This window comes from Ursus americanus, chromosome 32 (assembly GCF_024610735.1).
Source record: "Ursus americanus isolate L20-20 chromosome 32, mUrsAme1.1.p, whole genome shotgun sequence".
NCBI classification, from domain to species: domain Eukaryota; kingdom Metazoa; phylum Chordata; class Mammalia; order Carnivora; family Ursidae; genus Ursus; species Ursus americanus.
Window position 1 is genome coordinate 1,682,085 of NC_142158.1, and position 15,202 is coordinate 1,697,286.

At 44.4% G+C, this 15,202-nt stretch overlaps 1 protein-coding gene across 1 annotated transcript; it reads right to left on the reverse strand.

Moving 5' to 3' along the window:
* Positions 1 to 10,473: 10,473 nt before the first annotated feature.
* LOC123794122 (olfactory receptor 2B8-like) lies at positions 10,474 to 11,433 on the reverse strand. Its single transcript, XM_087858023.1, has one exon. It carries the CDS (start codon positions 11,410 to 11,412, stop codon positions 10,474 to 10,476), a length of 939 nt encoding a protein of 312 aa, XP_087714149.1. The 5' UTR covers positions 11,413 to 11,433.
* Between the last annotated feature and the right edge of the window lie 3,769 nt (positions 11,434 to 15,202).

Consider the following 15,202-nt stretch of genomic DNA (forward strand, 5'->3'; position numbering starts at 1 on the left):
CCACTCCCAAACTATTAGAAGTTATAGAGCAATTCAGTAATGTGGCGGGATACAAAATCGATGCTCAGAAATCAGTTGCATTTCTATACACGAATAATGAGACTGAAGAAAGAGAAATTACGGAAGCCATTCCATTTACAATTGCACCAAAAATCATACGTTATCTTGGAATTCACTTAACCAGAGACGTAAAGGACCTATATTCTAGAAACTATAAATCACTCTTGAAAGACATTGAGGAAGACACAAAAAGATGGAAAAATATTCCATGCTCATGGATCAGAAGAATTAACATAGTTAAAATGTCCATGCTACCCAGAGCAATCTACACTTTCAATGCTATCCCGATCAAAATACCGAGGACGTTTTTCAAGGAACTGGAACAAATAGTCCTTAAATTTGTATGGAACCAGAAAAGGCCCCGAATCGCCAAGGAACTGTTGAAAAGGAAAAACAAAGCTGGGGACATCACAATGCCGGATTTCGAGCTGTACTACAAAGCTGTGATCACAAAGACAGCATGGTACTGGCACAAAAACAGACACATAGACCAATGGAACAGAATAGAGAACCCAGAAATGGACCCTCGGCTCTTTCGGCAACTAATCTTTGGTAAAGCAGGAAAAAACATTCAGTGGAAAAAAGACAGTCACTTCAATATGGTGCTGGGAAAATTGGACAACTACATGCAAAAGAATGAAACTTGACCACTCTCTCACACCATACACAAAAATAAACTCCAAATGGATGAAAGACCTTGATATGAGACAGGAATCCATCAGAATCCTAAGGGGGACATAGGCAACAACCTCTACGACATTGGCCAAAGCAAACTTTTTAATGATACATCTCCAAAGGCAAGAGAAACAAAAGATAAAATGAACATGTGGGACTTCATCAAGATAAAAAGCTTCTGCACAGCCAAGGAAACAATAAAAAAAAAAACTAAGAGGCAGCCCACGGAATGGGAAAATATATTTGCAAATGATGCTACAGATAAAAGACTGGTATCCAAGATCTACAAAGAACTTCTCAAACTCAATACTAGAGAAACAAATAAGCAAATCATAAAATGGGCAGAAGATATGAACAGGCACTTTTCCAATGAAGACATACAAATGGCTAACAGACACATGAAAAAATGTTCAAAATCATTAGCCATCAGGGAAATTCAAATCAAAACCACACTAAGATACCACCTTATGCCAGTTAGAATGGCAAAAATCAACAAGGCAGGAAACAGCAATTGCTGGAGAGGATGTAGAGAAAGGGGATCCCTCTTACATTGTTGGTGGAAATGCAGGTTGGTGCAGCCACTCTGGAAAGCAGTGTGGAGGTCCCTTAAAAAGTTAAAAATTGAGCTACCTATGACCCAGCCATTGCAGTTCTGGGTATTTACCCCAAAGATACAGACGTAGTAAAGAGAAGGGCCATATGCACCCCAATGTTCATAGCAGCAATGTCCACAATAGCTAAATCGTGGAAGGAGCCGAGATGCCCTTCAACAGATGACTGGATTAAGAAGATGTGGTCCATATATACAATGGAATATTCCTCAGCTATCAGAAAGATCGAGTTCTCAACATTTGCTACAACATGGATGGCACTGGAGGAGATAATGCTAAGTGAAATAAGTCAAGCAGAGAAAGACAATTATCATATGGTTTCACTCATGTATGGAACATAAGAACTAAGATGATCGGTAGGGGAAGAAAGGGATAAAGAAAGGGGGGTAATCAGAAGGGGGAATGAAACATGAGAGACTATGGACTGTGAGAAACAAACTGAGGGCCTCAGAGGGGAGGGGGTGGGGGAATGGGATAGGCCGGTGATGCGTAGTAAGGAGGGCACGTATTGCATGGTGCGCTGGGTGTTATACGCAACTAATGAATCATCGAACTTTACATCAGAAACCAGGGATGTACTGTATGGTGACTAACATAATCTAATAAAAAAACATTAAAAAAAAAGTCTGAAGTTTAAGGGACTGGGGACCCACATATTTACATTTCAAATTAACTAACTGAATGGACTCTTACTTCTATATTTCTATGCAAATATTCGGGGGAATTGTGGTGAAAAAGTCTTCAGTGTCTTGTAAAACATGCAGGTCATTCACAGATGAGAACAAGCTGGTTGGAGGGGTCTAGGGAGGGATTTGTCCTCTGTGAAATATGTGACATCACATAGGAGACAGATGAGGTCTCCTCTGGCTTTGTCCTCGATCTTCATTCTCCCTGAGGACTGTCACCTCTGGACCGCTCAGCGAGACGGCCTCATTAACAGTGTGGGGCGTCTGCTCCCCAGAGACGCCAGCCAGGGAAACACATTTGGTTTTCAGTGTCAGCCCAGCTACAGCCGAGGGTCACAGCATCCCCTCCTGTGCTCATGAGGGTCTCACTGTCACCAGGCAGGTCATTACATTCGGGAAACCATAGTGAGAGTTCGCTATTGCCTTCATCTCCTACGTCCTAGAGGCAACGTGCAGATCTCTGTCCACCTGAAGACCCGTGAAGTCATCGTGAGAAAGCGTCCTTTTGTTTAGGAAAAATCTATGGATAAGCCAGTGCTGGTGTAGCCGACCTTTGCATTTACCGCATACGTCGGATTCTGCATGTCCCAGTGCCAGTCCCAGTACTGTGTGTAGGCAGTGACTTGGAAAGGACGTAGGGAACTAGCTAGAACCCGCGGAGAAGGTGAAGAAAGGTGAGTGAAATGGAACTTGGTCTCTGTGTTGCTTTAGGAATTGGTAAGTTAGTTAATTTTCAGTTGCGATTGTTCTTAAAACAAAAGTGCTTTATTGGGTTGATTATATGGTCCACTGTCTAAAGGAAGACTGTGGAAAGTGTCCAAGTATAAGAATTAAAAATAGTTGTTCATTATAGACTCTCCCAAGTCGTTCCCAGACATTTCATTGTACTGTAGTCTATTCCTTATATCTGTGTATGCACACGTGGAGAATACTTTAAATACGCATCTACAGTGGTAATAAAGTACGGTCTTCGTAACATAATTAGAGAGTATGCATATGTGTACAATTACTGGAGTATATGCTTCCCCGCTTTCCCTTTGGTCCTTATTGTCTGTGAAATTAGACAATATTTGTTCTCTATGCAAAAAACTCATTGTCAGTATTAATAGTTTCTAAATGGTCATTTTCTCCCTTTATATTTCCTAAAACATCTAAAGCATGTCTGGAGTTTAAAAAATGCTGTATCGGAGATTACTACAGGGGAGTTCTATGTTGTGACTATGGTGTCGGTGCTTCTCTGTTTGGACACTGGGCTCCATCCTTGTGTCCTCGCACAGGATCGGGAATGGACTCTTGCGTGATGCTCTTGGTGTCCTGCTCAGACCCTCTTTCCCTGGCTGCTGCTCCGGTCCTTGCCTGATGTGTTAGGAATACGGGCTGCAGGGTTCACAGCCATTCCCTTCTCAGAGATTGGCCCTCAGCTGAAGGGGAGCCACTGTGCCAGGGGATCTCAGGAACACGGTGGGGGCAGCTCACAGCCAGTGACAGGCTCGTGGGGTAGACAAAGGCTGCCAATGCCAAGGGAGGACGAAATCTGCTGCAATTCATGCTCCAGAGCTGGGCTGTCCAATACGGGGTAAGTAGCTACAGGAAGCCATTTACATTTAAATTAATTAGCATTAAATAAAATACAAAATTCAGTTTCCTTCTGAATTTTCACCAATAACTGTGGCATGGCTGTGGGATTGTACCCAAGGCTTGGCTACGTTATTTGACTCCATCTGTGTTTAGCACCTGGAGCTCAGGACGACTGTTATGCTCTAGAGGAATCCATGGATTCTTCCAGCGCTTGTCCTTTTTGAGGAACGTGGGGTGCACACCCTCAGCTCAGGGGATGCGTGATTGCAGACACCCAAAATGTCAGTCGGACGCACATGAAACTCAATTCTTAACCCACAGAAGATTTACTACCTATTAACTAAGGATACAAAATGCTGAGAGCCCTTGAGTATCCAGGAGGCCCCAGGCCCATCAGACACAGCTTTGGAGACCCCGCACCGCAATGGGAAGTGGTTTGTTTCTCAGATGTGGGGCAGAACTTGTCTGGCACCAGTCAGCACAGGGAAGGCTGGGGGATCCTCAGATTCTGTGTCCCTTCCGTCACAGCCCTGCTCTGGCGTTAGGACTGTCATTTGGTAGCATGTCGGCAGTGTGTGGGGTGTAGCTTCTAAACAGACCCCACGCATCACGCTGCCATCACTAGTAGGGCAGTGATCGGCGTACAGCCACCCCTGTAAGACCCTCACGTATCTCGTGGTCTGTGCATTTCACGGTTACTCTTTGCCAGAGTTCTGCTCTGTCCAGGCTCACTGAGGAGGGAGGAACAGGTTACAGATCCCTGTGAACCTTTCCTTGGCAGGTGACTTCTAGAGACATATAGATGAAATAACATGCAAATTAGTATATTGTCACACACACACACACACACACACCCAGATATGCACATGCACAAACATGGGCTTCACGTGCTATCTCTCCTAGGTCAGTCTCTTAACCCTTTTGTGAGGATGGAGAGTAGAGAAAATGTGTTTCCGTCAGCTCGCACTACTTTGAAGTGACAGGCTTATAACTGATTATTTCCAATGTGTTCTGAGATGTGTACAAACATACCCAAGTGTGTGGGGTAACAGTTGATTCCTTCAGGTCACATGGCAAAGGAAAGCTACTTACCAGGAGGTGTTGAGGCATCTGTTCTTGGGAGACTCTTACCCACTAAGAGCTGAATGGAACAAGCTACACTCCTTTTGCTGTCATAACAGACACGCCTAAGTACAAGGTTCAGAGTTGCCATTCCTTCACTCTCTGGATTTCAATTTGCATTAGAAACGGTGGTCTTGTTTTTACATAGGATAATTCTAGAAAAGTCTCATTTAGTAACTTTGTAGAGAGGTTTTTTTAAAAGTTACTCTTATTTTTTAAGATGGCATTTATTTGAGAGAGAGAGTGCATGAGCGCAGAGCGGAGCGGCAGAGGGAGATGGCGAAGCCGACTCCCCGCCGAGCGGGAAGCCTGATGTGGGGCCCCCACCTGGACCCTGAGATCATGACCTGAGCCAAAGGCGGATGTTTAACTGCCTGAGCCCCCCAGTGACAGGGAGGGCAGAGAAGGAGTGAGGCAGAGGCCTAAGCAGAGTCTGCACTGAGTGTGGAGCCCAACTCAGGGCTTGATCGCAGAACCCTGAGAGCACAGCCTGAGCCCAAAGCAGGAGTCTACATTCAACCAACCGGGCCCCCCAGGTGCCCCTGGAGAAGATTTTTGTATTAAGTAGCAGGAAAATCTGACCTTAGGAGAGGACTAAGAAGTGGGATGACAAAATTGAATGATATCGCTTGTATTTATTTTTCCCCAGATACACTGTGATAGAACCGACATGTAACATGGAGCAAATGTTAGAAGTAGGAAATGTGAACATCTATATGTAACAAGGATTTTTATCCCATTCACTATAACATATAAACCAATAAAACATTTAGGAATAAATTGATCCAAGGAGGCAAAAGATCTGTACACTTCAAACTACAAGATATTCATGAAAGAAATAGGAGAAGAATTAAGATATCTAGTGTTCATGAATTGGAAGAATTAAAACTGCTAAAATGTCCACACTACTCAAAACCATTATTGATTCAGTGAAATCCCTGTCAATATTTGAGTGGCCTTTTTCACAGATAGAGAAAAAAATCCTAAAGTCTGTTTGGAGCCACAGCACTCGCAAATGGCCAAAGCCACCACGACATCAGAAGAAGAAAGGACGCATCCCACTTCCTGATTCCAACCATATCATAAAGCTCTAGTGAGGGGCCCCTGGGGGCTGTGTCAGGTAAGCGTCTGCCTTCTCTCGGGTCATAATCCCAGGGTCCTGGGATCAAGCCCCACATCAGGATCCGTGCTCAGCACAGAGCCTGCTTCTCCTTCTCTCTCTCCCTCTGACCCTTCCCCCTCTTGCTCATGTGTGCGCACTCTCTCTCTCTCTCTATCTCAAATACATAAAAAAAATCTTTTAAAAAAATGCAGCTCTAGTGATCAAGACAGTACGGTAGAGGCTGAAGAGACAGACACAGACAACGGAGGAAGTGGATGAAGAACCCAGACAGAAACCCACCCGCACACAACTAACATTTGCCCAGAGAGCCAAGAATATTCATGGGGAAACATAGTCTCCTTAATAAATGCTCCAGAAAAAAATGGATCAGTACATGCAGAGAAAGGAAATTGGAACACTATACTATACACCTCAAAAATTAACTTGAACTGGATTGAGGTGTAAACCTAAGACCTGAATTATAAAACTCCTGGAAGACAACACAGAGGGAAAGATTCATGACATCGGATATGTTGACATTTACCAAATGAGGGTGGTCTGGCATCATCCTATCTACAAACTAGCCACTCTTTGTGATCCACTTTCAACCCAGAGCCTGAAGATGACACCAAAGCACTCGCAGCAACAGCAAAACACTCATAAGTGAAACTACGTCACTCCAAAAAGCTCGCGCACAGCAAGAGAACATGAATGAAGAGCAACAGAATGAAAAGCCAACCTACAGAATGGGAGAAAGTACCTACACAACTTCTACCTGATAAGGGAATGATATCCAAAATATCTAAGGGTGGGAAGGTAAACTGATAGCCTCTACGGGAAGCAGTGCGGAGGTTCCTCAAAAAATTATCAACGGAACTGCTGTTGTATCCAGCAACCAACTTGTAGGTACACATCCGAAGGAAATGAAATCGGGATGTCACAGAGATATATGCCCTCCCAGGGGCACCTGGGTGGCCCAGTTGGTTGAATGTAGACTCCTGGGTTGGGCTCAGGCTCTGCTCTCAGGGTTCTGCATCTGGACCCTCGTGGAGCCTCGCTCTCTCCGCGGAGTCTGCTGAAGTTTCTCTCTCCCTCCTTCTCTGCCCCTCCTGCTCTAAAATAAGTAAATACATCTTTTTTGTTAATCTCTCCACAGAGTTAATGAAAGGGAGTGTTCTAGAATTATCCTATGTACAAGCACAGCCCACCCTTTCTGATGCAAATTGAAATCCAGAGAGTGAAGGAATGGCAACTCTAAACCTTGTACTTAGGCGTATCTGTTATGACAGCAAAAGGAGTGTAGCTTGTTCCATTCAGCTCTTAGTGGGTAAGAGTCTCCCAAGAACCGATACCCCAACACCTCCTGGTAAGTAGTTTTCCTTTGCCATGTGACCTGAAGGAATCAACTGTTACCCCACACACTTGGGTATGTTTGTACACATCTCAGAACACATTGGAAATAATCAGTTATACACCTGTCACTTCAAAGTAGTGCGAGCTGACGGAAACACATTTTCTTCTACTCTCCATCCTCACAAAAGGGTTAAGAGACTGACCTAGGAGAGATAGCACGTGAAGCCCATGTTTGTGCATGTGCATATCTGGGTGTGTGTGTGTGTGACAATATACTAATTTGCATGTTATTTCATCTATATGTCTCTAGAAGTCACCGGCCAAGGAAAGGTTCACAGGGATCTGTAACCTGTTCCTCCCTCCTCAGTGAGCCTGGACAGAGCAGAACTCTGGCAAAGAGTAACCGTGAAATGCACAGACCACGAGATACGTGAGGGTCTTACAGGGGTGGCTGTACGCCGATCACTGCCCTACTAGTGATGGCAGCGTGATGCGTGGGGTCTGTTTAGAAGCTACACCCCACACACTGCAGACATGCTACCAAATGACAGTCCTAACGCCAGAGCAGGGCTGTGACGGAAGGGACACAGAATCTGAGGATCCCCCAGCCTTCCCTGTGCTGACTGGTGCCAGACAAGTTCTGCCCCACATCTGAGAAACAAACCACTTCCCATTGCGGTGCAGGGTCTCCAAAGCTGTGTCTGATGGGCCTAGGGCCTCCTGGATACTCAAGGGCTCTCAGCATTTTGTATCCTTAGTTAATCGGTAGTAAATCTTCTGTGGGTTAAGAATTGAGTTTCATGTGAGTCCGACTGACATTTTGGGTGTCTGTAATCACGCATCCCCTGAGCTGAGGGTGTGCACCCCGCGTTCCTCAGAAAGGACAAGAGCTGGGAGAATCCATGGATTCCTCTAAAGCATAACAGTCGTCCTGAGCTCCAGGTGCTAAACACAGATGGAGTCAAATAACGTAGCCAAGCCTTGGGTACAATCCCACAGCCATGCCACAGTTACTGGTGAAAATACAAAAGGAGACAGTGCGAACAGTATTGGTGACAATTACGCAACCCTGGACTCTGTTGTAGACAAAGCATGGAGAGTGTGGGGAGCGGTTCCTAACGTTAGAAAACTGCTACAGAACAATCCTGAACTTGTGTTTGGTCTGTCAGGTAATCTCTTTTTTATTTCAGCATGGATCCCAGAGACCTTTATTGTCTGTAATTTATTCCCATGAGTCTAAAACTTGCAAATGCCATCAAAGGTTCACTTAAAGGAAGTGAATCTGTTTGACCCCAGGGCGCTGTATGACCTCAAGAGCAGAGTAGCCTCAACAGGCTGTGTAACTTCGTGAGACCCTGAGGGTTTTTACACCAAAGAGAGATCATTTGAGGGATTTTAAAGTGACCATTGGGTGTAAATCACGATGTGGTTGAAACTCAACAGAGAGTAGAGCGGCGCATAGTGAGTTCAGTAGATCAGGGATTCAAGCCTTGATTTCAGCTCAGCTCCTGTCTCCACGTCAGAACATGGAGACGCTCTGGGGTCTGTGCTCAGCCCAGAGTCTGCCCGTCCCTGCCCAGGGTCTCTGTCTCTCTCTCTCTCTCAAATAAATAAATAAATAAATAAATAAATAAATAAATAAATAAGTACAATCTTTAAAACAAAACAGGAATATGATGGAGAATGGAAATCTGTCACCATCCGGGATAAACAGTATCACAAAACCGCTTTTCCGCTGGCACACATGCAGCATCACTGTGCGGTCAAGACAAACCCCAGGGGTGGATTCCAGTGGGAATATTGTGATGTTGTTAGCGATCCAGAGAGACCCTGACCGTGTGCATACTCTCCCCCGGCTGTCGTTTCCAGCCTCCAAGCGCTGTCTCTGGACAAGGTCACTTGTCATGAGCACGACCAGCTCAGGGGGTGCAAGGCCCTGGTGGAGCTGGTCACTGTTGGGTAGGGAACAGCACCCTGGTTACGCGGACGTGTCCAGTCCCAGACACAGATACACTTACCTACACGGGCTACGAGTTGGGAAAACCTACCAGAAATCAGAACCATGTGCATGAAGATGGCATCGCAGAGCTCCAGCCTCCGTGGGAAAGTGCACTGTGTGCGACAATACAGGACACGACACCAGATCCATGCCCCAAACACGTTTCTGTGCAAGCTGAGCCTGCAGTAAGATAAGGGCTGCCCGGTCAGACTCATTTGTTCTGGGATGTTTGCGTTCATCTCTCCTAATTCAGATTGTGTGACAGCGCTTCAAACTGAGATGGCTATTTGTGAAGGTCAGACGCACGGAGATGTTTAATATTATATACATTGTATTTATTCTTCACATTTCCTCCTAGTGAATCCGACAAACTACAGAGAACATGGGATTTCCAGCAAATAAGAGGTCATTTACCATTTTTTATAAGATGTCCATGCATTCTAATTGTATGGGGCCTTTGGCAGGTTTAAGATACAAAAGCATTGATCAATTGGTGCCTGGATCAAAGAAATTATTAAATGGTGTGAAGAGAAGATTCAAATACACTGTATCAGGATCGATGATGGCAGGATTTTCCTTGGGCTAAAGATATCTTTTTTCACACTTGCCCAATTACGTCTGTGAAAAAGCTGCGATACAGTGAACCTATACACCTTATAATAGAGCCATGATCACAGTGCAAGAAGAGGTGACATGCCTCCAACAGGTTGCCAGAAAATGCTAAAATAATATTTCTTAGCGTTTTAGTGGTTCATATTCTTAGTTTCCCTATGCCTTTATGGTATGTTCCTCAATGTCTTCTTCCAAGTAGAATTGAAACCATGTTCTCATATGGGGGACAAATCAGAAAAACCTGTGGAGCTTTTTCCAATGACAACGTGACGCAGATGTTCTAGGCCCCGGAGCAGCATCCCTGGCAGCGGCAGGAATCCCGGACTTAAATTTTGAGCACTCACTAGGTAAAAACATCAGGTAAGGGAATTCCCTTGAGAGCTGTCAGAGGAAATTTTAGAAGATATGGGGAGGACAAAATCAACTTTTTTTTTCTTAAAGATTTCTTTATTTATTCAGAGAGAGAAACAGACAGAGCTAGTACAATCAGGGGCAGAGGCAGAAGCAGGCTCCCCACTGAGCAAGTTGCCTGTTGTGTGATTGATCCAGGGCCCGGGATCATGACTTGAGCAGGAGGCAGATACCCACCAATTAAGCCACCCAGACCACAAGGTCACAACCATCTTAAATACCCTGGCATTCAATGTCTTCCATCATAGGGTCTTTCCCTCCCAGTCATCTGGAGTCATGGCCCCTGAAAATCATCTTCCTCATTGCTCCTGTCACATCCTTGTTCCGCAGTGTATATATGACAGGGTTGACCATGGGGGTGACGATGGTGTAGAACAGAGAAAAGAACTTGCCCTGATCCTGGGAGTAGTTGTTGCTGGGCTGGAGGTAAGCGTAGATGGCCGTGCCATAGAACAGGGAGACCACCGTGATGTGGGACCCACACGTCCCAAACGCTTTCCTCTGCCCTGCAGACGACTTTATTCTTAAGACTGCCCTGACAACCCGACCATAGGAGAAGGTGATTAAGGCCACAGGGATGAGGAGAATCATCACACTGACAAAGAACATCTCTGACTCATATACAGTCGTGTCAACACAGGCAAGCTTGAGTAGTGGGGGGATCTCACAAAGGAAATGGTCTATTTTATTTCTCCCACAACGTGGTACAATGAAGATGAGCACTGTCTGCAATGAGGAGTTGGCAAAACCAATGACCCACGATGCAGAAGCCATGAGGGCACAGAGACGGGGGTGCATGACCACTGTGTAGTGTAGGGGCCTACAGATGGCAGCATAGCGGTCAAATGCCATGACCCCTAAGAGAATGCACTCTGTGCAGCCCAACCCTAGAGAAATGAAGAGCTGAGCCACACAGCCGCCAAAGGAGATAGACTTGTCTTCTCCCCTGAGATGAACCAGGAGCTGCGGGACAGTGCTGGTCGTGTAGCACAGGTCCAGAAAGCTCAGGTTGGAGAGGAAAAAGTACATGGGAGTCTGAAGATGGGGGTCCAGGTGGGACAAGGCAATGATGGTGGTGTTTCCCAGCAGAGTGAACAGATAGAAGATCAGAAGAACCACGAAGAGGACGAGCTCCAGCTGAGGCCGGTCCGAGAAACCCAGCAGGACAAACCCAGTGAAAGAACTGCCATTTTTCTGTTCCATCCTCTGTTAGCACATGTTTCCTGTCAGGACCAAGTGTTTAGCAACTTTTAAAAGAAATTGTTCAAAAAAATAAACGGTTGGCTGGGAGTCGATCTTTCATGTTTAAGTCAGGTCTCTGGGTTTTATCAGTAATATTTGAATAAATGATGTATTCAGTAAAATTGACATAGTTCCTCCCAATACAGTCCATGTTATCACAAAAATATGTCATTAATATTTGGTATAAGGAAAATGAAATAATGGCCCTTGTGTTGGCATCAGTCATAGGTACAAACGGTCTTTCAGTCTGAGCTTAATAAGACTTAAATGACTATAAGTATGTACATAGGGGGTGAGGGAAAAAGGGGGAGAGCCATCAGAAAGAATTCAAAAGGAGATGCAGACAGAGGGAAGGACGTTACTGTAAATGCGTATCTCATGATCGTACACACACTTCACAGGCAATAGAATATAATACAATATAATCTTGAAATGCATTCAGAATCAGGAATTGAAGACCAAGATTGTACTTACAACAAAAATTCAATTACATTCAAAATATCACTACTAGTTCTGCACAGAAACATTATAGCAGAATTGACTAATGTATTTAGGAAAGCTGCACCATCTTTTTTTTTTCTGTATCATAGCAAAAATATATATATATACTCAATCACAGAAAAGGAAAAACATCACCACCCAAATACAGTGCTTACCTTTTCCCTAAAGACGCTTACAATTACTGTACCGATTTAACAGGAACTCCAAAATTCCATTGGCCTGCATATCCGTGGAAATCAGATCCCAAAAGTCCAGTGGCCAAGACTTTCCTCTTCCTTCCACAGATTTCTGTTTCACACATGAGCAACCAGAGCAGGTGAAATTCCTGAAAGTCAGATGTAGTCACAGTAACATTCTAATCAGAATAAACATTTTAAAAGTTATCCAGTTGCGTAATCTATGTACACAGTATAATGCTTTCCATCACTCCGTATGATAAAACAATTAAATAGATAAATACATGGAGATATAGACAGATACATTCTCAGAGCAGAGCAGGGAAAGCACTAGGATGGAAACCTTGAAGTACTAAGGGAAAGGATAACGAAAAGGATATTTTCATATTATACGAGATCTCAGACATCCGTTGACCTTAGGCTCAGTATCCCCTTTCTGCAGCCGGTCAGAGTCATTCACACTAGGTCAAGCACGTGGCCAGCTCGCAGGCGAGTCTATGACCATTGTCACCCAGCTGCTTAGTACTGAAGAAGCACAGTTCTGTCCCAACCAAACGCACATCAGAGAATGACTGTTTCAGTTCTATCACGTTCAAATATTTACACAGTACATTTTAATTCTTCTAAGACTTTTTTAAAAAAGGTTTTATTGATCTTAGAGAGAGGGAGAGCGCGTGAGACAGAGCTAGAGAGAACATGAGTAGGGGGAGGGGTGCAGACTCCCCAGGGACAGGAGCCTCAGGCCGGCTCCATCCCAGGCCGCGGCATCACTAGCTGAGCGGAAGGCAGATCCTTAACGGATGAGCCACCAAGCGCCTCTGCTCTAAGACTTTTGAAATCTGAATCAGAGAAGACCCACTGACGTGTGAAAGAAATGGATACAAAACGGGCATAAAATAAACGGTCACAAAATCTGAGGGGGACAAAAGTAAAATGTTAACTCGTCCAAGGAAAGCACCGATACACTAATGGACCATTGGAATAAACGGTGATCTATTTTAACATTACCCATCCCTAAGGACTAAGAAGGCACGTGAGAAGATAAAACCCTGGTGAGATGAACTTGTACAAATGATTCGTTGCTTTACAGGATTATACATGAGTGTGTGTGTGTGTGTGTGTGTGTGTGTGTGTGTGTGTAAAAGAATGCTGAATGATTATCTATCTAACAGGGATAATAGGGAATATGATTTCTAGGTTGAAAATAAAATAACACGTAAAGGAGATGCCCACCAAAGCAGAAAGAAGAACGCGATTGTCTCTCTGTGTTATGATTGCTTCCAGTGCCTTCCTGGAGAGCACCCTGGGAGGGAACTAGAATACTCATGTCATAGTCTCTCAGCTTACTTTTACTTTTTTTCTCATTACATCCAGGAAAACTATTATCCTTTAGTGACACTGCGTATGGGAAAGAGCAGGCTGTGAATTGGCTTCTCCCATCGAGCCTCAAGAGCATGTTCTGTGACCTGGGTCACGTTGTTCCTTCCTCCTCCCACCCCGGGCATCCGTCCCTCTCCAACCTGTGTGCCCCGCCTCAGAGTGCAACCTTGTGAGACAAAGAATGTTTGCACCGAGGTTAATGAGAAATTCCATTTCATTTCCACCTTACCAAATTTAAAGAATTGTGTGATTAAACTAAAACCATCATCTATATGTAGGTAGGTATCAAATGACTGACTGCAGTGAAGAGACATCGATTCCTCTTAGACAAACTAGGTAAATAATTCTGGCTGGAAATACTAAACACATCTATCCTAGTTAAGGAGCACAGAATGGTGTCCCTAGTAACTATCATGATAGGATATGGTACAGGAAAATCTAGTCACAAATCCACACATAAATTATTACTTTGTATTCAAAAAATAAATACTTGAAAAGAGCACACCTTATAGAGAGAGAGAGAAAAAATGCTAATAGGTAAAAAAACAGTAAATAGATTCTACAAAACAAGAAATGGCATTCTATCTAATAATTACCGTCAAAAAAGATTGTAGGGGAAATGGCATCTCACAAGAACACAATTCTGCAATAATGATTAAGAGAATGGGCATCAAATGAAAGAGCTTAAATGTTCAGTAGCGGCACACGGAAGCTGATAGAGCCATTAACAGAAGTGTTCAATGCTGACGTATGACCCTAAAAGTTTAAGTGGAAGACTTCATCTTTCCGTAAAACTACCTGCTCACTACGCAGACTGCACATTTTAACGACCAAAGATCTCAAGAAAATGTCTGTATTGAAGATATTTCAACTATATAACAGTCAAGGATATAATTCACATACAAACCCTGCCCTATCCAGTTCCTGAATGATCCTGAAAGAGTGTTGGCAGTGGTAGAAATGAGTCGCTATTGCTTTAATAATGTGACCGTGTCCTAGGTCTGACCTGACCCCAGATCTAAGAACAGGCCTCCGAGGACAATGCAGGAGGAGCTGATGAGGGGAATGCAGCTGTCACAGCACGGGAAATGACAGGTCTAATGAACATGGGCAGTGCTTTCCAGCAGGTCCCACAGGAGAAGAGGATCAAGTAGGATTTCCCCTGCATGTGGTTTGTTCAGGGAATGCTCTCAGGATAAAGGGGGTGAGGGAACAAAACAGAGCAGAGAACGTTGCTAAGCAAGGATGTGGGCTCAGGTGGACTATGGCTCGAGCCTGATCCCCTAAGAAGCGGGACAGGACTCTCCCACACAAGCAGCCATCTGTGCTGGTGGTAACCCCGTGTCCTCGCTGTCTGATACCGTAGCCGCTATCCACATGTCACCACCTGTGCATTTAAAATGTCCTCGCTGATGGGGCGCCTGGGTAGCGCAGTCGTTAAAGCGTCTGCCTTCGGCTCAGGGCGTGATCCCGGCGTACCGGGATCGAGTCCCACATCGGGCTCCTCCGCTATGAGCCTGCTTCTTCCTCTCCCACTCCCCCTGCTGTGTTCCCTCTCTCGCTGGCTGTCTCTCTGTTAAATAAATAAATAAAATCTTTAAAAAAAATAAAATAAAATAAAATGTCCTCGCTGAGAAACTGAATTTTGTATTTTATTTAATTTTAATTAATTTAAATGTAAATGGCTTCCTGTA

Coding starts and splice junctions, on each gene's coding strand:
- LOC123794122 (XM_087858023.1), bottom strand. CDS start 11,412: ATGGAACAGAAAAATGGCAGTTCTTTCACTGGGTTTGTCCTGCTGGGT.